Below are 19,743 nucleotides of genomic sequence, written 5' to 3'. Positions count from 1 at the left end.
GTCCTCACTAACGAGCCCGTGCCAGGAGTGTGCGTTCAGGCATCGCTCTCCTCGCTTCCTTCCCTGTCTGCTTGTGGCTGATGCCTTGCGCTGGTTAAATGGCCACAGACACAAGCCACCTATCTATCTCCCCCGCTCTGCTTGCAGCTTAGCTTGACTGATGAAAACTACCCCAGTAAGCGGGCTGTCCGTGAGCAGCTTGTCACTGCCACATGTATAGCATGAGAAAAAAAAAAAAAAGTCAGACCAGCCATCCCTTTTTTGGAAAAAGCCAATGCTGCCTTTAGTTCTCGCTCCCGCTTCTTCCCAGTGGGGAAGCAAGGCGGCTTCCCCCAGAAATGGACCTCTCCCAGCAGCATGCTTTGTCTGGAAGTTACCTGTCTGCTCGCTTGGCTTTAAAAACATCAAAGAGTGAAAGGTAACCCTGCGTGGCGTCTGAACGTGCTGCTGTGAGTTTTGAGGCCGTGCTTTGTGCCGCTCTTACCCTGAGTGTTTGTTCTGTGATACAGGTGAATAAAATGGTCATGTGCCTTGAGACCACAAGGAGGTAAAGGAACCTTCTCACTTCAGGATGCTCCTTCACAAACCACAGACTTACACATTCCCAAGCGTTTAAGAAATATTAATTCTGCTACAGAAAAACCTCTAAGATATAACAGTATTGTCATTCAAGAGAGGAGCAGAGACACAGAAAAGCTAACTGCTCTGTTCCTTAGGCAAGATCGTGGAAAGAAATTCAATCTGTTGCTTCTTAAAAAGAAAAACAAAGAAACAAACAAAAAAACACCCCAATGCCAAAGCCCACACCCTGTCAAGGAAGTGCTCCTTGGATGTCAAAAGTTAAACGCGCATCAGGTTATGGATGCTGGGATTTTAAAATTCCCCATTGCACACACGCTTAACTGCACTTGCAAGCAGCACAGACACCATCTTAAGTGACTGTCCCAGTGATTTAGTTACTGGCTGAGAAAATGCTGAATTTATGGAAGACAAGACAGATTTTGCTGCCTTTAGACTCCCACTGTGTAATATATAGCCACCCATACTTAAGTGTGGAGCAATCTGTCATGTTTGCCCGTTATGGTTACAAAGCAGGGCTTCTAACCCATCCCAGTGGATACCTTCCTCAAATGTGGCCACAATAAGCCAGATGTCATTCTGTCTCTTCCCGGCGCATGAAGATCTCAGAGACGGCTGGGTAGTGAGCACAGAAGTCTTTTAGGAATGACACCTTCCTCTTGCCTCCTTCCTGAAGCCCCCCCGTTTGGGTATGCTCCCACTTTCTGTTTATTCAGAGGGAGCGGGATGCTTGTGAAATCTAATTAGCCACTGGAGAGGATGAAGATAATGTTTCTGTTTGGGAGTGTGCTCCCTGCCCCGGGCTCCAGCTGCGTGACAGCAGCTCAAACACAGTAATTAAGATGAGCATGGCAGAATGCACGGCCAGATTAATGAATGCAGAAATTACGCTGAAAATACATTCAGCTCTTCCCAGCCAGACGCATGAAAGGGTGCAAAGGCAGAATGGCCACACGCACACAAACGTGCACACACAGTTTCCAGAAAGCTTTTTGAAACTTTGAATGAGAGAGAGCAAAATGCTCAGTTAACACCGCAATAGAAAGATCAGTCATAGGATTCGGATGACCTTTTGTAACCAGGGCATTCAAAGGTAAACTGAAGTGCAATGCCAGGGTGTAATACGTTTGCATCAGTCCTTGGGAATGAGCCAGAGACTGAAAGGAAAACTTAAGAGGGTCTAAGCTTTCCTCTAACCAGTAATACCATAAAAGCTCACTGGAAATAGAAAGACAAGACCTAAGGAAACTCTGAGATTTTTTTGTTTGTTTGTTTTTATGGAAACAAGGCTAAGCACTTCCATGCGCTCAGAGAAAACATTAAACCAAGTTCCTCTGCACAGCTTTTCGTGTCCCTCAGCGAACACCCACAACCAAGATTTTCTTCACATTCCCACCCTAAAACCATACATAAGAAGCCCCACAGAAACCCCTTTTTTCCCTCCTCAAAAAAAAACCCCTTTCCTCCTAACCCCCGGGTCCGGCGGGGCGTTGGACCGGAGCCGACCCCTCCAGCTCTCGGGGCTCAGCTCGGCCACGTCCCGCCTGGGGAACGGGACCCCCCCTCACCTTCCTCCCACTTCCCACGCGGGTTTCTGTCCACCCACCCGCCGGTGACCGCCCGGGTACCTGTCGCTGCCGGCGGGGCCGCCCGCCGCCGCTTCACAGCCCGCCCCGGCGCCCGCCGCCGCCCAGCGCTCCTCGGGCACCGCCGAGCCCCATCCCCGGCGGCAGCGCCCGCAACCGCAATGCTAACGATAGCTAATAAGAATTAAAAAAAAAAAAAATAAAAAAATCTATTTTTTGTTTTTAAATTAAAAAGGAGGAAGAAGAGGAGGAGAGGGGGCAGCCCATCTCCGGTCGCAGCGCACCGCCGCTCTGGCAGCGAGCGCAGCCGCTGCCGGCTTTTCCTTGCGGAGCTGCGGGAGGGACGAGGAGGAGGAGGCGGAGGCGGAGGAGGAGGAGGAGGAGGGGGAGGGAGGTGCTGCTGCGCGGCGCTGCGCGGTCGCGGTCCGCCCCCGCGGGCGGTGGGGAGGGGTGCGGAGCCCCCCGCGGGCGGAGCAGGGGGGTGCGGATGGGTGCGGACCCCCCCCGCCACGGGCGGAGCGAAGCGGTACGGAGGGGTGCGGACCCCCCACGGGCGGTGCGGAGCTCCCCACGGCTAGTCCGGAGGGATGCGAAGGGGTGTGTGGACCCCCCGACGGGCGGTGCGGAGGGGTGCGGACCCCCCCGACGGGCTCCCCCCATCTCGCCCCGGCGGCTTCTCTGCACCTTTTTGGGCAGCGGCGGCGGGTCTCTTCCCGATTTCCATTCGGCCCTTGTTGCCTCTCGGCCGGTTTGGCCAAAGGATTGAACACACGCAAAATACTCCCCTGATCGTCCCCCGGCGAACAGGTGCCGGGAACGGGCCGCCGCCGCTCCCCTTCCCCCCGTGTCCGGTGGGCTACTCCCGGTAGCCTCCCATTGCCTTCGGTAGCGTGTGCGAGAGCAGCCTCTACATTTGGATATTGGGAGGGAAGAAAGCAGCAGTTAGATGTGAATAGGAAGGAAAGAACATTGCAATGAATGGAGCTTACATTTCTTCCGCTGAGCATCTTTCCTGTATTACCCCAAGAAAGAAAAAAAGGCAGGAATGCTGTATTTTCCCAGAGATTATGGGGTATTTTCTTCAAATTCAGTCTTCCTTCAAAAATGTATAGCCCTATTTACTATAAACACATCTCTCTATAAAGGTAAGGATTCTGCATATATTTCTTGGTGCCCTTAGGACTTAATTTCTCTTCTGCAGATTTTTTTCATACTGGACTTTTACATTAGCCGTCACTCAACAACAAAGTACCAAACACTCATGTCCTATTTTCTATATGATTTGCTGTTCCTCTTCCAACATTTAAAGCTGTTGCAGAGTCCTTCAACAAGCTCTCCCTTCTGCCTCTGAAACAGCTGGAAGTGATTTTTTTATTTTTTTATTTTTTTGGCAGGGGAGGGGGGGCGCAGAGGGCATCTCTGGCAAGTCTGTGGGGTTCATAAATAGACACAATTTGGAAGGCGGCTTGAGGAGGCAATACTGATATTCTCCCTATATACCTGTCTTTCCCCGTTTGGGTCAGGATAGGTAGACTCACCCTTTCAGAAGAAAATGTTTTTCATGGAGCACACAGACCTGTCACACAGAGGGTGATACCTTATGGAGAAGTTTAGGAAATGACAGCAAAGAAAAAGAGTTGGGGTTTCGCAGGGCACGGCACATGGAAAAAAAAAGCCTCACTGAATAAAAAACCCAAGCTGCCAATTCCATCTGACCTATCGTCTTAAGTAATTTTCAGCAGTAATAATGAACATGTGTTATTTATATTGTATGCTGAAAATAAACAGCACCCTGTAGCCTTGAGAAGAAATGAGAGAAAACTACTCCAGATTCAGTTAAAGCAGAAATGGATGCTCTTCACGCTGGCGTGCAGACCTCTGGGGCCTGTGGGCCGTTTCCAAGGTTTCGGAGTTCGGATGGGCTCTACAGCGATCGCAGCGGTGGCATTTCCAGAGGAAAACCGCTTCTCCACTGGAAAAAGTGTAGGGGCCACTGCCGACACAGCACTACTGCTGTAGCTGCGAGGTGAAATTTTTAGGGTGACCTTTCTGTGTCTCTGACTGAATCGACTACACCCTCGTTTCATGTGTTTCACATAGGACGTGAACTCTGAGGCCGAGGCGGAGAAGTTGTTTTCTGGAAAAAGCAGCTGTGTGCTTCGGGCTGTGGAATGCCAGGGGAAGAGGAGAGGGAATATTTGTGGCAATGCTGAAAGCTATAAATGTCTCATCATGCATACTTAATATGCTTTTGACTCCATTTCAGCCTTTTAGGGGGTGGCAGCTCTCACTGTGGAAGCCTGGTTAATTTGTTAAAGAATTGCAGCATCTTACTTCAACCTTGAGCCTCCTACAGTAGTTCTTGGCAATTACTCTGTGTGTAACCCATGTTAGAAATTCCCTCTGGCCCTTTCGGTCTTATCTTGCAGAAGATTTTTTGAACTTAAGGTTGCAGATGCAAATACCTCATTCATTTGCAGCCTCCTCTTTCAAGGAAATATTCTCTGTCCTATGCAAATACATGTGCTAGGGATGTATGAGCTATTTCTCTTGGTTTCTCAATACAGTTTTGCATAGCAAACGCAGAAAGTTAATTTCCTCCTCTCCATCACCCCCAACCCTACACACATTCCCACTTCTCTGTTCCCAGTGCTGCAGCTTGCCGGAACTCCTAGGAGACTGAGTAGGTTCACGGATGCTCTAGATAAAATCTTTGCCCCACTTAGTCCTTCTGGACATGTATTTGTCCTGACACACATGCTTTTGAAAGGCTCGGGTCAGTCGTTCCACGTGTGCCTTGTTTTGCTAAATCAGTGGAAAATGCCAGAGAGCTCTGCCTCCCTCCATCATTAGGCAGGAACCGAAGCTGCCGCTGTATTGTGCCTGTGATCATGCTACAACTCCGATAAATTATTCACTGTATTGCAGTGTAATCTGCTGTTATGTTCAAAATAGGTCAGCATGAATGTCCCCAGTGAAATTTCCAAGTGACAACAGCTGATTCGAGCTTTGTCGCTAGAAAACAGTGACCTCTCCAAACCGGTAATTGCCAATTATGCTCCACTTCCATCTCCCTGCCAGCGCCAGTGCACCTTCACAAACACTAATTCCCAGCAATGGTAAACCCCACATTATACTTGAGAGAACTAAGCCAGAGTTCCTAAATTACCTGCCGGGATTTGCTGGAGCACTTTGCTTTCTATTAGCCTTTGCTCCCAAGCCAAAGAGTAAATCAGGATTATCAGAGAAGAGATTATAGTCTGAGAATACCTAAATGCTCTGCTCCTCCCAGGCACCTGGAAGGCTTTTTGCATGGGCTGAGCAGGATTTTCTGGCTGATACGCATCAGTTACACACCGGTCTGGGGGGTGGATACAATGAGAAGAACTTTGGTTTTCCCATCGCCCCATGGGCTCCAGACCACTGAATCCCCCGAATCAGCAGAGCAGGAAGACCCCCTGGCTTTCAGCTCCATTGCAGACGTGTCATCTAGAGAAACCTGGAAAGGGGCAGCAGGACTCAGTAGTCTGGATAGAGGTCTGAGAGGAGCCCTCTTTCCCCCAGAAGATATTCTGAGGGAGGACTCTGTGTTGAGCCCCGTGAAAAAGTGGGATATTGCTGCAATTTCCCTGCTTGCTGCAGGAATGTGTGTTTGTTATGCAGACACAAAGATTTAACCTGGTCCTAGGTGACTCCATTCACCCAAAAGCAAGGGTTGGTGGTGGGTGGCAATGCTCAGCAGACCATGCAGGTAGCAATTTGCATGGAGTTCTCTCGTTAGCATGTTCAGATCAGCAAGAGGCCAAAGGAGGCAGGGCGCCGGTGGGTAGACCATGGCTTTGAGCTTTGGATGTCTGAGGTAGATCAGGCCTGCCCTAGCCCTTAAGGAAGACAATTTGTGTATGGGCTTTTTCTTTGCTGTGTTTCTGTGTAACTCCCTGGCTCACAAAGGGGTGCCTGGAAGCTCATGGCATCTTCAGATCACTGATGGACACCCCACGGGACGTCTCCAGCAGGTATCACACCCAGGCAAGCCTCCTGTGGGAACACAGGTAGCAAACCTGAGTGCTTTTACCTGGAGAATGTGGTCCAAAAAAAGAGGTGAATGATCAGATTTCAGAGTGGAGAGCATAGCAGGTGCCAGAACCATCGCTTGGAAAGAGGAAAGGTAAAAGACAAGAGCCTGACCCCTGTCATGAGCAATCTGGGCAAGGCATGAGCTTTAACTTGCTGACCGTATGCAAGTTCACCATTACTCTTTCCAGCTAAACATATTAAAGTGTTGCCACAAATCTCCTGCTCTCTATACTACACCCTGACCATGCTGCTCTTTGGGTTGACTCCGTTCCCATATTTATACTTTCTCTGTCCGCTGAGCCTGCCCAGTACATCTGACTTGCGCTTCTTGTCATCCTGTAACGCTTCTTGCTCTCCTTCTAAAAGAGTTTGATACCCACTTGTTTTTGACTGCTGACATCCTCTAACCACTGTGCAACCATTTCCCCCCTTTTTACTTCCCATCACTGTGCTGCTGCTCCACCCTTAAGTTCCTCATTTCTCTTGATGTTGTTTTTGCAAAGCTTTCCACCTGCAGCTCTCAGGGCACTTTGGGGGAAAAAGTTACTTGCACTGATCTTCTGCACTGATTCAGGAACGGATTCAATTTTCTGGGACTTCTGTCCAGATGCTCAGCACAGATGGATCTTTGGGAATGACTGCAGTATAACACAGTGGTTGTGCCCTGGGGCATGGTGGTCAGGACACAGTTGGTACACCAAGGAACAGCTATGGGGGAGGAGGGAGAGGGCTAGGGATGGAAAGGGGAGTTGCCTTTAGCTTTTGATGCACCGCAAGAGATAACGTCTTCCATAGGCAATCCTTTTATCTCCTTTTTGCGCCACCTTGCTGCATTTGTGGTGGTCTGAGATAGCAGCCTTCAGAGCAAGAACACTTCCCACCAACAGCCTGTCCCTCTGCCCCCATTTGAAGATAGCAAGTTAAATTCAGGAGGCATATGCACAAACATACACCCTACCTGCCCTCACATATATAACTTGGGGGAACAGGACAAAGGAGACACTGATTGCATTTTTCCCCCCAGAACTGTCCCCCTTTCAAAAATCAGCCCCGATGCCTCTTCTGGGCAGGTTTTGGGTGGCAATGGGGAGGAGTTCGTGGAGGGTTGGAGGGAGCAGCACATTCCAGTTTCTTAGACTGCTTAGCAACCAGGGCCGGCTGAGCCACTCTTAAGTGCATGCCAAGTGTGTGGATGGCATGTCTAGTACTGCAGCTCTAGCCTTGTTTTTTTTCCCCCTCTTGTTTTTGAAAAGCATTCCTTGTTTTCTAATTAAGATGCATGAAAAACTGCTGGAAACTTATTTTTGCTTTCCTGGACAGCTGGAAGTCAGCTACTCAGTGCAATGATCAAAGCTATGGTAGTGATCAGAGATCTGAAGCAACAGGTATGGCGCTGTCGGTCTGCTTTTTGGGAGCGTGGCTGTCGGACAACCTCTTCCATGCTGTTGGCAACGGACTGGTTTGAAGTCCTGCTGCTGGACAACCTCAAAACCCTCTCTCCCACCTTGCCCAGAGAAGTGTGGAGAGTGGGATGCAGTGCTTCCCACGGCACGTGGGATACCTGCTTGGGGCTGCCTTTCCCAGCACAACCAATATGTGTAAGATCAAGAAGGCCCTGTTAGAACATCTCCAGGAAAGGGTTTGACTTTGTAGACAGTAAGTCAATCTGATCCCAGCTTCCTCGTTGGGATCCTCTTGAATCTTGGCTCTTTCCTGTTCTTGGCTCTCGAGTGCCCAGATCTGGCTCCCTGACACAAACTGAATCTTCCACCATGACAGCTGACCTACTGCATTTGAGGGTGTCTCAGAGATTGATGCCATCTCTACCCATGTTACCAGGCAGTGATGCCTGCTGCTGAAACTTGCTGGCTACATCAGGACTGCAGTGAAAATGTGGACCCAGCCCATGTTCATCTCCAGACTCTCCTTGCAGCCTTACCTGCACTTGGGAGGCAAATTTTGGGCAAGCTCTGAAGCATAGAGGAGGACGAAGCCCTTCTTTGCACATGCCCAAGCACATTCTGGCTAGCAGTCCCAGGCATGGCTGGGCCAGCCTCATCCTCATCCACCCCATGCTATGAATTCACCTGGAAGGACCAGGGATCACAAAGGATGGTTATTACAGGAGACAAGACACTGTGGGACTTGTTTGTAACCACCAAAGGTATCCTAGGTCCATGATTGAAAGAGTGGGTCAGGAGCACCCAGGGCTTTGCCGTGCCTTGTTGTGCCATCCAGGAGCAAAGTAGAGACAGCCTCTGCCTTCCTCCTGCTCAGCACGTCCCACAGGTCATGGCAAGGAGGAGAGGAGCTGCAGGGATGAAGAGCATGGTGTGGGAAAAATGATGGTCAGGTAGGAGAAGGATGCAAAGGCTGGGGTGGAGGGAAAGAAGCAAACAATGCCAGACAAGTTTCAAAATCAAGTGCCATGTATGAACCCTGCAGTGCTGTGCACCCGCATTCCTGCATGTTCCTAACGTGGCGGTTTCAGACTAGAAACCCAGGAAGAGTCCTCTGTGGCAAAGGCTCCAAGCAATTTCCGTCCTTGTCTACACTAGTGTGAAACCAGAGTTGCCCTGAAATCACTTCCAGTCGGACCACAGTTTGGGTGACCCAGCCGGGTCCTCAGTGCGGCCAGCAACCCAGGCTGACCGTGCTCCTCTTTCCTTCTCCTGGGCCACAGTTCTGCACAAAGGATTGCAGCTTTGAGGAATGATTTTCATTTCCTTCCTGCTTCCAAGATACCGCCACAGCCCTCTTTCCCTCATCAGCGCATATTTCTGTGGCTTAAATATAGCAAATACTAAACAAGTGCAGCGCACACGAAATGCCATTCGGGGGAGCGCAATGAACGCGCTGCCTCTGTAACGTAATGAGCCCCAAGGGCATCTGCCAAATATTTGGACCGAGATTCCAAAGGAGAGGGGGCGGTCCACAGCATGGAGAAGCTCATGACCAAACCCTCATGTCAGTGGCCCTATGCATCTTTTGGGGATGCACAGGTTGCTTGTTGGTCCAGCCTGCCTTTCGCTTGGAGGCGTTCAACCACTCGCAGCAGTTGTTCCCTCTAGGAACGGTGAAGAGCAGCTTTTCGTGCCACGTCACTGGGGCTGTGAGTGGATTTGAATTAAAAAAATCACAAATGATATGTAACATAAAGCAAAGAAATAGTGTTTCTTCAGGGCCGTGGCCTGGCTTTGTGGCTGAGGTTAAATGACACCGGTTAAACCACGCCAGTTTTTGAACATCTGACCCTGGGTACTATTTTCAGTGCAGTGATTTTTGAAGTGATTAATGACAACAGCTTGGCACTAATCAGTGGCTGGTGTTGCTGATTAAGCTAACTCTTCCTTGTCTCACAACAGGCATCAGGAATAGAAAGGGCAGGAAGCTCCCCAGAGCGACAGAAGAGGCAGAGCAGATCAGGACCTCCCGAGCTGCCTGCTTTTCCATGGGAAAATGGCAAAAAAAAAAGCTATAGCCATCCAGCTGCAGAGCTGAGCTCAGCAGTGCTGGAGGGCTCTGCTCCTCCTGTGGTTTCGTTTCGCTTTGAGAATGTTTTTATATGGACCCTCTTCAACATTCCCACCCCTCTCTATAAAAAATGGGCTTCGCTCGTTAAATGTATGCCAGTATTGCCAGCGTGGCGCTCCTCGCTTGTGTTTGTAGGAGGATCTGAGATGCTATTTAGCTTCCAATCTATCTACACCTACAAAATCTCTCCTTTCTCCAAGACACTCAAGAGAAGGAAATCTGTTAGTTCAGTGTAAAGGCTGCACGTTGTGACCTCATCCATTAGTCCTGATGTAACCCAAACTTCAATTTATAAATCAGACAAGACTCTCCAGATGCCACCCCATAACTCAAGGAATCCCTAGAGGATGCAGGCTGTGCTCTCTCTGCACTTTATCTCACCTCCATTAAGAAACTGCAGTGGCCTCTGGTCTGCTGGTGATGTTTGAGACAGAAAAAGGGCCCATTTGCTCGGTGCGAATTCTCTTAGTTCTGTGATATTACCTGGGCCCTGCCCTATATTTCACTTTTTCCTTTGTGAGTGAGAAAACCCAGTGAGTGGGACTCCAAGATTTACAGGGAGCTCTTGGTTGGCAAACTGCACTTCTACACAGTCACAACCACCCTCTAAAATGAACACGGTGCCTTCTAGGTCGCATCCACGTTCACAAGAGAGCTTTTCCACTGCCCCGAGCTACCACGAAGTGAGAAAGATGTGAACGAAGCTCCATTTATGCTACAGAGCCTGAATGCCAGCCAGCCTCGCTAGCCACTGGCTAATCTTAATCACAAACTTTGGAGAGCCACAGAGGAAAGACGTGAGATTTTATAAGCTCATCTCCGAGAGGGTTCTGCGGGAGTCCTTGAAAACTTAATGTCTGTGGTAATGACGACATATTCACAGAGCTTTTAGCCATCCCATCGAGCCTCAGAGAGGCTGTCCCTCTCTCTTCTGCCGCAGGTGGTTCTGACACCCCTACAGGGAAGCTACAGGATCGTGCTCGGCTGCCGCCATTGCCAAACCATAGGTGCGCTCCTTAGGGGAGCTCAGGGGGCTTTTCACTCCGGTATTGCGGGGCACGAAGGGAGCATCACACAAGTGCAAGTGGGGTGGGCAGAAAGGCAGGGCTGGCCCTGAGAGGAGCCTGGCATGATGAAAGGGGAGGTGTTGCAAGCCCTCGTGTGCGATGCTCAGGTGGTTTAGTCTGAGTTTTTGGGGCAGTTTTCGGTTTTGCTTCCGAGGGCGTGCCGCGGTGAATAGGGCAGCACCAGTTTTTCCAGCAGTTAGCGGGGCAAAACGAAAAGCGTTGCCGTGCACTAGGCCCTGTGTAGGCAGTACCCTGGCTACCGAGTCCCGTTTACAGGCAAAGTACAAGTAGACCATCAACTTAACGGTAAGCGGTTGCTGCAGGGCTTCCTAACTGGGACCCGCTGTCACAAAAATGAGGCTACCTGGCTCCCGCAGTGGCTGTCTCCCTGCCTGGGGACCAGCCACCCCTGTGGATGTTCATGCTGCCCTGTGGGCACCAGCTGCTGCCAGGCTAGCAGAGGGGACTGCCACGGGCAGGGAAAGAACCAGGCTCTTCCAGCAGGCAATTAAAGAAAGGATCTCTGTTTCCATGCTCTGAATCAGCACCTGAAGGAGCTTTTTATTTCCATCCCCTGCTCTCCGTCCTTCTCACACACACTCAGACACACACGCATGTACTACTGACTATAAGGGGAACTTGAGGAAACCAACTTGAGGAGTTAGGGCTCTAAATATCTAAGAAGGTTGGAATAGAAGCGATTCAAACTGCCCCGATTTGGATACAGCCTGTCTGTGTTTATCCCCTGCCATTTTTTCAGGCAGGGGCTGGGGCTTTCCCCAAAATCCCACTTTACTTTCTCAGTCTCTTTCTGTTGCTTCCTTTCTTGCCACCTCACTTCTTGTCTTTCCATCTTTTTACCAATTATTTAAACTCTAGGCATCATATCCATGCTCTGGGTCTCTGGACTTTCTAATTCCCAGCCTACTCGCAATTAAACCAGAGTAAGCCAACGTCAGCCCTGGTAAGTTATGCAGCATTAAGCCTATTGTGCTCATAATTTCCATAGCAGTTTTCCTTCACCTGTTATCCAGTTGCCAAAGACACAGGAATATCAGTAGCTCTTCACAGCGTAAATGTTTCCCTGCACCCTCCCCACCCCAGCTTTTTTGGGGTGTGCAAATACACACACACACACACACACACACACACAGAGGCCCCTTGGCAGAACGGCTGTAGGTCGAGCAGTGAATTTCAGCAGCAAGGAAGGAGTGCTTAGGTGGCAGCCACAGCAGGCCCCCTCTTCAAACCATTTCCCTCCTCTTCGATGCCAGATCAAGGCAATACAGCTTAAAATTCCATGGGGCCTGACTACACCCCTCACCCCTCAAGTGATGCTGAGATATAGGAGAAATCCTACCGTGGGCAAACCATCCCACCATCAACTTTTTAGTGCCTCTGTGACATTGTCAAGTGGTTGGCTGCTCCCCCCTCTCTCTCTAATTCACGTTCTCAGACTGTTTTCACTCCTCGTCTTGTAACTCTGCACTTCCTGACCCGGTTGTTTTGTGACTGTCACACCCTTGGTACACCAACCACAAGGCTTTGGTTTTAGCATCCAGGCAGGCGGAAGCTCATTTCAGAGGCGGCTGAGCTGTGCCTCGAATTGTTAAAGGGGTGAAGTTGTTTACGCCACCAGCTCACGCCAGCCGAGCCACATTTATTTTGTGACTTTAACGGTGGGACTGGCCGACAAAAAGCTTGTGTTTCACAGAGCTTTGTAAAGACACTATCTGAAAACAGGAGGGGAAAAAACGGGTGAAGAGGAAGGCAATTTTGCTTCAGCCTTTGGCGAGGCACTTGTTTTGCAAGCTTGGAAGGTGGCCTGAGCACACCTAATCAGTGGTTTCTCTCTGGCTTGTACATACCTTCCTCTTTTCTCTGAGGGCTGGTTAAATGCCACTTGTTTATTTCCCCTCACTGGTGTTATTATTAGCGATCTAGAAATATTGTCGGCAAATACGAACCAAACAAGTTGCCTTCAAGACACAGAGAAAGCAACAACAAAAAGATCAAAGATCTTTAATTAAAAAACAGGGAGACAACAAAGCAGAAAGTGTCTCTCATTTCAGCCTTTTTTTAATATTGGGCCTTAATTGTTTCTGCTTCAGATATGGAGTGGGATGTCCTGTTAAAAATAGCCCTCCAGCTGCCCAGGACAGCTGGAAGCGCCGAGGGGCTGGAGCACTGCGGGTGGGTCGGTGTGGGGGCGACCGGGGTGGGGACGGGCGTCTCGCACTGCCTCCTCCGACCAGGAAAAGCTCTCTCACCCGTCTGCATAACTCTGTATCTGCCCAGGGACCACAACCGAAAAGGAGCAGCTGCGAGAAACAGGTGAGCGAAGCGTTTAGTGTAAACAGGAATAAGCGAAAACGCTCCATAAGAGCACACCCGCTTTTCCATGCCTTCCGTGTCCGGCACGCTAACTGGGTCTGCCCATTCTCTTGGAGAAAGGTGCTTCAATCTGAGTTTATAGGCCAAATGTCTCGACTGCGATCTATCTGTCTGGTTGAGGCAGCCACTGTTGCCTTGGTGATGAAGTGATGGGGCTTCTCTCCCTCTGGGCTGCAGTGAGTACGGCACCCGCGTTCTCCATCTCCGGGAACGTGAGATAAGCCAAAAGGACAGGTAGGGCTGGTGGGACCTGTAAACGTTTTCAGGACAATGATCCGTAGTCTCCCAGCAGTCAGGGAGGAGGAGAAGCTCCCATGCTTAATACATTGCAAGGCTGCTCATCTTTGCTACAGCCTTCTCAGGTATTAGGCACGCGTATGCTGGAAAAAAGTAGACATGTCAAACTCTGTTTGGGGTGAAAACATAGGAAAAATGATACCTCTATATATCTCTGAGGTAGACATCTGCTGGAATACCGTACTGATATGTACACATGAGTATCCTTAGAAGAAAATTTGCTTATAGTTGCATCAGTCTGTGGGGAGGGGACATACTTGAGCTGTCTGTCACCAGAGCAGGGCTGGTGGTGGCAGGTGAGTGGCTGGCTAGCTACAGCACGGAAAGAAGCTTGGTCCAGTGGGTCGTGGAGAAGCTGTGACACTGATCTCCCCATGTGACTTTTAGACAAGTCACTGCAGCTGGATGTCCGAGGAAGGCATAGTGTCTTGTATTTCTTTAGGGGAAGAGAAAGATTGCTTAACCTGAATTGTTGCTGAATAAAAAGCATGTCTCAACTTTAAGTTAACGTCCAAGACTTTATCCTCATTTTTCTCTCACATCAGCAGCGATGTTACAATACACCAGGCGGTGCACATAACCATGAACAGCAGCTACCTTTCGTTTCAGCGAAGCCTCAAAGCCGATCCCAAACCCCAGAGCTAAAACTCTTTTCTCTCTTAAAAAGGGCAGGCAGGCTTTACAAGGATGTAAAGGCATCTGCTACATTTTTGAAGCATACCTTAAAAGTTTGATGCAGCTACGGTTCTGCTGGGAGCCTTGATGGGTGGCAGTGCTGGAGGGTGGCTGTGTGCTGTGGCAGCACATCAGTCCTGGGCAAGGAGAGGGCCCTGGGTCTCTGACACCGTGCAGTGCGCCATCTAAAGTGGGGCTCTGGTCTACTGAACTGGAGCGTGCAGTTACTGAACATTATGAAAAAGACAGCTCTGCCTTTTTTCCCCATCGTTTGGAAACCTGAGAGGCAGGTCATGGTTACCACGGGTACAACTGGAGGGCACATACAGGAGGTGGGAAGTAGAGATGTGAGGAGAGGTCGGAGTGGAGCAGCTGTATGAAAAGATCTGCAATAAATCACAGTCCAATTTCTATTTCTCTTGTGCATTCTCAGTTTGGATATGTTGATCGCTGCTAACAAAATAGCATTAGCTGTGTGCTTGCAGACTCTGTGCATGGATGTGTCTGCACTGACCTCGGGGCTCCTGCTGTGCCAAGCCCCTGGCCCCGGTCTGGGGCTGTGCTGGGGTGGTGGCATCATGCCTCCCTGTGAGCACTCAGCTCTCCTCCCGGGGGAAACCAGGGTCTGCCAAGAGAGCCGACTTGTGCCCAAGTCTCCCTCTCTCCCTTGTCCTGGGAGCCGCGGGAGCCTTCCTGGCTCCTCGGCTTAGACAGACCCAAGGAAAACCCACGCCTGTTTGGCTGCAGCGATGAGGGGAAGCCTTGTGCTAGTGGAAGTGATTTCTTTTTAATGAAATATAACCTCAGAATCTCAGGCACTTAGAGTCACTAAAAATTACGAAGCATTTTCCCTAAAGTAGGTGTTTCGACCGTATGTAAGACTAACTGAAGTCACTTGCATTGAGTTAACATAGTGAGCAAGGCCATAAAAGAAACGAAACATATCACTGCCTGTACTTTCAAGAGGCTAAAATAGTTCCTTCTCGAAACTTTTGCATACTACAGCTGTGCCCTGTTAAACAATAGCTGCTCTGCAGAGGAGAGGGAGTTTCTCTTCACTGAACTTAAACACAGTCGTTCGCAAAGTCTCTGCTGATCCTTTGAAGGAGATCGCACAACGCAAGCGCAAGGTTGTTATTAGAAAACAAGAACATTAGCTAACAGATTTTCTTCGAGGGTGAACATTTTCAAGCTGTGATTATCTATTGCAAGAGTCAGACTGATTTTTCGTGAAGCTTACTATAGCTTGTCACACCCAGCTCTGTGCATCAATGTACAATAAGGAAAAACAATGCATAAGTAGATGAAAATGGCAGAATTATCAATAAAGCTGCAGAAAATACAGAAGTTTGCCACAAATGTTTTTGTTTGCATGTGCCAGTTTATAGTCTATATCAAAGGGGAAATATTTTCCCTTTATCTTTCCCAAAGGAGGAATTTACACTGGAGCTTTGAAAAGAACTATCCAAGGAGCTCTTTGTTGATTTTTTCAAAAAGCTTGAAACACCAGAGGATTTCCAGAGAGCTATGAGTTAATGTTGTGTCACTAATGATGCGACAGCCTGGCAGTGGTCCTGGCCTCATTACAGAATAGCTAATGTAGGAGTCATATAAGCAAAATTAAAGGAGATGGAATGCAATCAGTGGCAGTCATTAGTTTTACAGCAAATAATTGTGTTGATAGACTTTTGTAAGAAAGAAGACTTGGTACTGCATGGGATCCTAAGACACTTGAAATAGAGTAGGTCAATTTAGGACATGCTGAATGGATCCGAAACAGGTCCGAATGACAGATGTAACCCAGCTGAAGGCATCAGGGATGCCAGTTTCTAGCGAGGACCTGCACAGATTCGTTCCATCCCTATGGGATTTAACTCTTCTTATGTCAGTGACCTGAAAGGGAACTTTAAACAGTGACTGACTGAATATGCAGATGGCAAAGTGTCTGGGGAAGTGGTAAATCACTCCAAGAACAGGCTCCTTGAGAAAGTGAGCTGATTCATCTGGGTTTAGTGTGGGCACAGCTGGGAGCAAAGGAGATAAGCCATAATTATGGGATAGTGTTGACCCTGTCCTGAGAAATTTTGATGCTGAAAGACTTGAGGATTATAGAAGAAAATCTGATGAAGAGGAGACCCTCATGGGATGCTGCGACTCAAAAGGATTCGAGCAGTCCTTGTACATATTAGCTGATCCTCGAACTGATCCTGAGATAGACATAGAGGTAGATAGATATATAAAGTATGAGCGAACAGATCATGTAACTTCTGGATTTGTCCCTGGTGTAACACTTTTGGAGTGGTGGGCTCCATGCTGGTGTCCACATCTCCAAGGGGATGGTCCCAAGAAGAACCATGAAAATGCTTACATTTAATAAAGAAACAGCCATTGATTGCAGTCTGCTTGGCAAAGGGTAAGAGCAGTCTGAATACAATCTGGGGATAGTTACATGAGACATTTGTATGGTCAAGCAATAGTGAGTTCTTTACTTTCCTAGACAAGAGGGCAACAAACTCCAAAAAAGCCCAGGCATATCAGCAGTGGAAGAAATAAGATGTAGCCATCTCTAATTGTGACAGTAGCTAAGCATTGGGACAAGTTAAAAAGGTCGATGGGAGGTCTGCCGTCACTGCTTTCCAAATCAAGCCAGATGTGGAAAATAAATTTCAGAAAAAACTAGCCCACACCCTAAGAGCTGTGGTCTGTGCTGAGCTGGGAGCCCGAGTTCAGCACCTGACAAACGCCTCCATCTGGCCTGAAAATCTGCCACCAAGTTTTGGCCGGCGCCTGGGTCCTCCCTGCAGCGTGAGCGGGGTGGGGGATGCCCTCTGACCGAAACCGGCGCCGCTCCTCCCCGCTCACATCCCACCCGGCCCCGGGGAGAGCGCCGGGTTGTCCGGGGTCAACGCCGCTCACAGAAATAGCAGCCAAAAAAGTTAACGTTTCCCTGCTAACCCGTGCAAGAGAGAGGAGAGGGGGCTGATGGGGAAGGCTAGCACCGTGCCTGCGTTGTTTGGGCTTTCCAGCTGGCAGGTTTGGGAGCCAACAGACCCTCCAGCCGAGAGAGCAGCTGGGGTAGATTTGTTCCCAGTTACACGCAGATGAATTAAAGAGGCTGTCACCAACTCATAGGCTCAAAGGATAACTCAGGTGGGAAGGGACCTCAGGAGGTCATCTAGTCCAACCTCCTGCTCTGAGCAGGGTCATGGAGAGGTTTTTAAAATGTTCCTGCCTTTGAAAAGCCAGCCTCCTCTAGCTGTTGCTGGATCAGCCCTGCCAGAAACAACTTAGCTGAGAGGCTGGAAAGGATTTCGTAAGCACTGTATCTTTCCCTTCAGATAATGCAATATAAATGTCGAATAACCTGGACACATTCCTCACCTTCCCTCCCACGTTTCTGGTTAAGAACATGGGCTAGAGGCTTCAGAAACAGCAAAGAAGCCTAAATCCCACTGGCTCTTCAGACCACTCGAAAATCTCCATATCGAGTCAGAGCATGCAGCTGGTTATCCCGGGAAGCAGCATCCACCTGTGTAAGGGCAGGATGCAGGGAATACAACAGGGTACCTTCAATGCTTTTTTTTTTTTTCTCCTGAATGCAGATGCTCTGTCCTCTCCTTTCTGCAAATCCATTCCCCTTCTGAGCCCAGAGGAGTTAGGAGTGGGGGCATATATACGTGAGAAATGTATTTGAGTACAGACAGTACATCATTGAAACTGCTTTCTTTTCTGTGTTGATGCCTTTCACTGGGGCTCAGATAACTTGATTTGGCACTATTCGCTGCTAAGTTTTCCATACCAACCGCAGCTGAGCTTTGTTTAAATGAGGTTTGCTGAAGCTGTGCTGAAAGTGAGTTTAAAGGTTCACAGTCCTTGGAGCAGGTCCAGGCAGCTCTTTGTGCCTCCAACTCCCTTGGAAACTGCGGAGGGCTGGGGGCCGGGAGAAGATTTGCATGAGCAAGTTCTCCCTCTGGCCCCTGCTCCAGTGCAAAGGGGAGCAGCGAGCAGCGGCAGAAATTAGACACCCTGAGCCAGATTCTTCCTCCTCCTCTGGGTCGTCTCATCTGCCTCTCTGCTATTTTGACCCGGTAGCACTCAGGAAACACATAAACGGCAGCACAGCAGTGAGGAATCCAGCTCCAGCTTGATCCCAGAAAGTTTTAGGGATAAGAAGCTATGGCACTGCCTCCGTGCCCTGGGTTGTGGCAGTCGGAAAGGAGGCGGCTAATTTTGCTCCGATAATTTAAGTAGCAAGTCGCCTTTAGCCCCTGCAAAGAGCCCCTACTACTCTAGCGGCAGCTGCACCTGCGGTGTTGAATGCCGAACGCTCTACTTTGCATAGTGCAGCCACTGTAGAAAACACACTTGGTGTTCCCCCAGCTTTCTTCTTCTGCATTAACCTCCTTGTTGAGGAAGCAAGCTGCTGAGCCAGTGTGAAAGTTATTTTTATTGTATCTGAGGTGCTTTTGTTCTCCATTCTCTTAGGAGAAAAAGAAAGTCTGGTCACCCTGTGACCTTGGAGCCCATAGGCAACTTCAAATTTACCAAAGAAATACCACCCAAGCTAGACACCGGTCTCTAGTCTGAGTTGGAGAAGGATTAGCTTAATAAAAGATGACTTTACCTTCCCCAAAGGCATCATCTTCTTCTCCGGGTGCAGTCGGATCTTCTGGGGCGTGCTGCATCGTGGCGAGGACGCAGCTCAGGGAGCAGCCAGAGCCGAGTGCTTGAACTGGTTCCTACGCTACCACTCAACTATTTCCTTTCACCAGTTTCCTAAACATTTTGGTGGTAGCAGCTTCCGCATCTGCACTTACGAAAATAGTCTCATTCATATGAATAACACCTCTTGTTTTTACGGACAGCTCTTGAGCTGGGTTTTGAGGTGGGATGTCCTTACTGCTGAGAGAGGTTGATTTTGAGAGTAGAGGCAGGCAGGACGGGCTCAAAACGCGCCCTGCCCTGTCGCCGCTAATGCTGCTGCGCAGCGGCAGCCCTGTCAGCCCAGGGTGTAGGGGTTTTGCATATGAATGTGAATCCTTTCTGGTGGCAGGGGGTAGAGCCAGGGAAAAATTCGCCCTGCTCGGTCTGCAGAGCAGCTGGCTTTCACCCCAGGGACAGTCTGACCAGAGTAACCCCCCAGTCCCGGGGTTCTCTCAGTGCCATGTGTTCACAGGATTTTATTTTTTATTTAGCATAGCAGCAGTAACAGCACGTTCTCACCCACGCTGGGGTGACCCATGACAATGGGCATGTGGACAAGCTGGAAAGCCATAGGTGACACCAGTAGTCTCATGGGCAGATGCACTAGCAGGGACCTTAGGCTTTCCTGAATCACCATCTTTGGTGCCTTACCAAACCTAAGGACCTTCCTGACCATCAGGTGAACAACAGGAGAACGTCAAATTAAAACTTGCTTTCTGTCAATACTGGGCATAATTATTCGAGTATCCCTGTCACTACTAATTCTGCCTTAGACCGGTCCCTTCAGTGGCGGCATTTTCTGAATATGATGCAGCAAGGTGACTCCCTCC

The 19,743-nt window shown here is 49.3% G+C and overlaps 1 protein-coding gene across 3 annotated transcripts in view; it reads right to left on the bottom strand.

Annotated features, from left to right (window-relative positions):
- RIPOR2 (RHO family interacting cell polarization regulator 2) overlaps positions 1-19,173 on the bottom strand; it is a 72,258-nt gene extending 53,085 nt beyond the window's left edge. The window contains exons 1-2 of one of the 3 annotated variants that reach the window (XM_074576491.1): positions 2,850-2,864; positions 2,208-2,339 (exon numbers count right to left, since the gene is read on the bottom strand). Coding sequence is in view for 2 of the 3 variants with exons in the window: in XM_074576492.1 (XP_074432593.1) it covers positions 18,834-18,894 (61 nt within the window). In the remaining variant the exon portion in view is untranslated. Of the gene's footprint in view, positions 1-2,207; positions 2,340-2,849; positions 2,865-18,833 lie in introns of those variants that run through there. The other 2 variants (XM_074576492.1, XM_074576493.1) reach the window with 2 other exon arrangements.
- Between the last annotated feature and the right edge of the window lie 570 nt (positions 19,174-19,743).

This window comes from Larus michahellis, chromosome 2, assembly GCF_964199755.1.
Source record: "Larus michahellis chromosome 2, bLarMic1.1, whole genome shotgun sequence".
NCBI classification, from domain to species: domain Eukaryota; kingdom Metazoa; phylum Chordata; class Aves; order Charadriiformes; family Laridae; genus Larus; species Larus michahellis.
The sequence above is the reverse complement of the archived record's forward strand: the minus strand, read 5'-3'. Positions and strand labels throughout refer to the sequence as shown.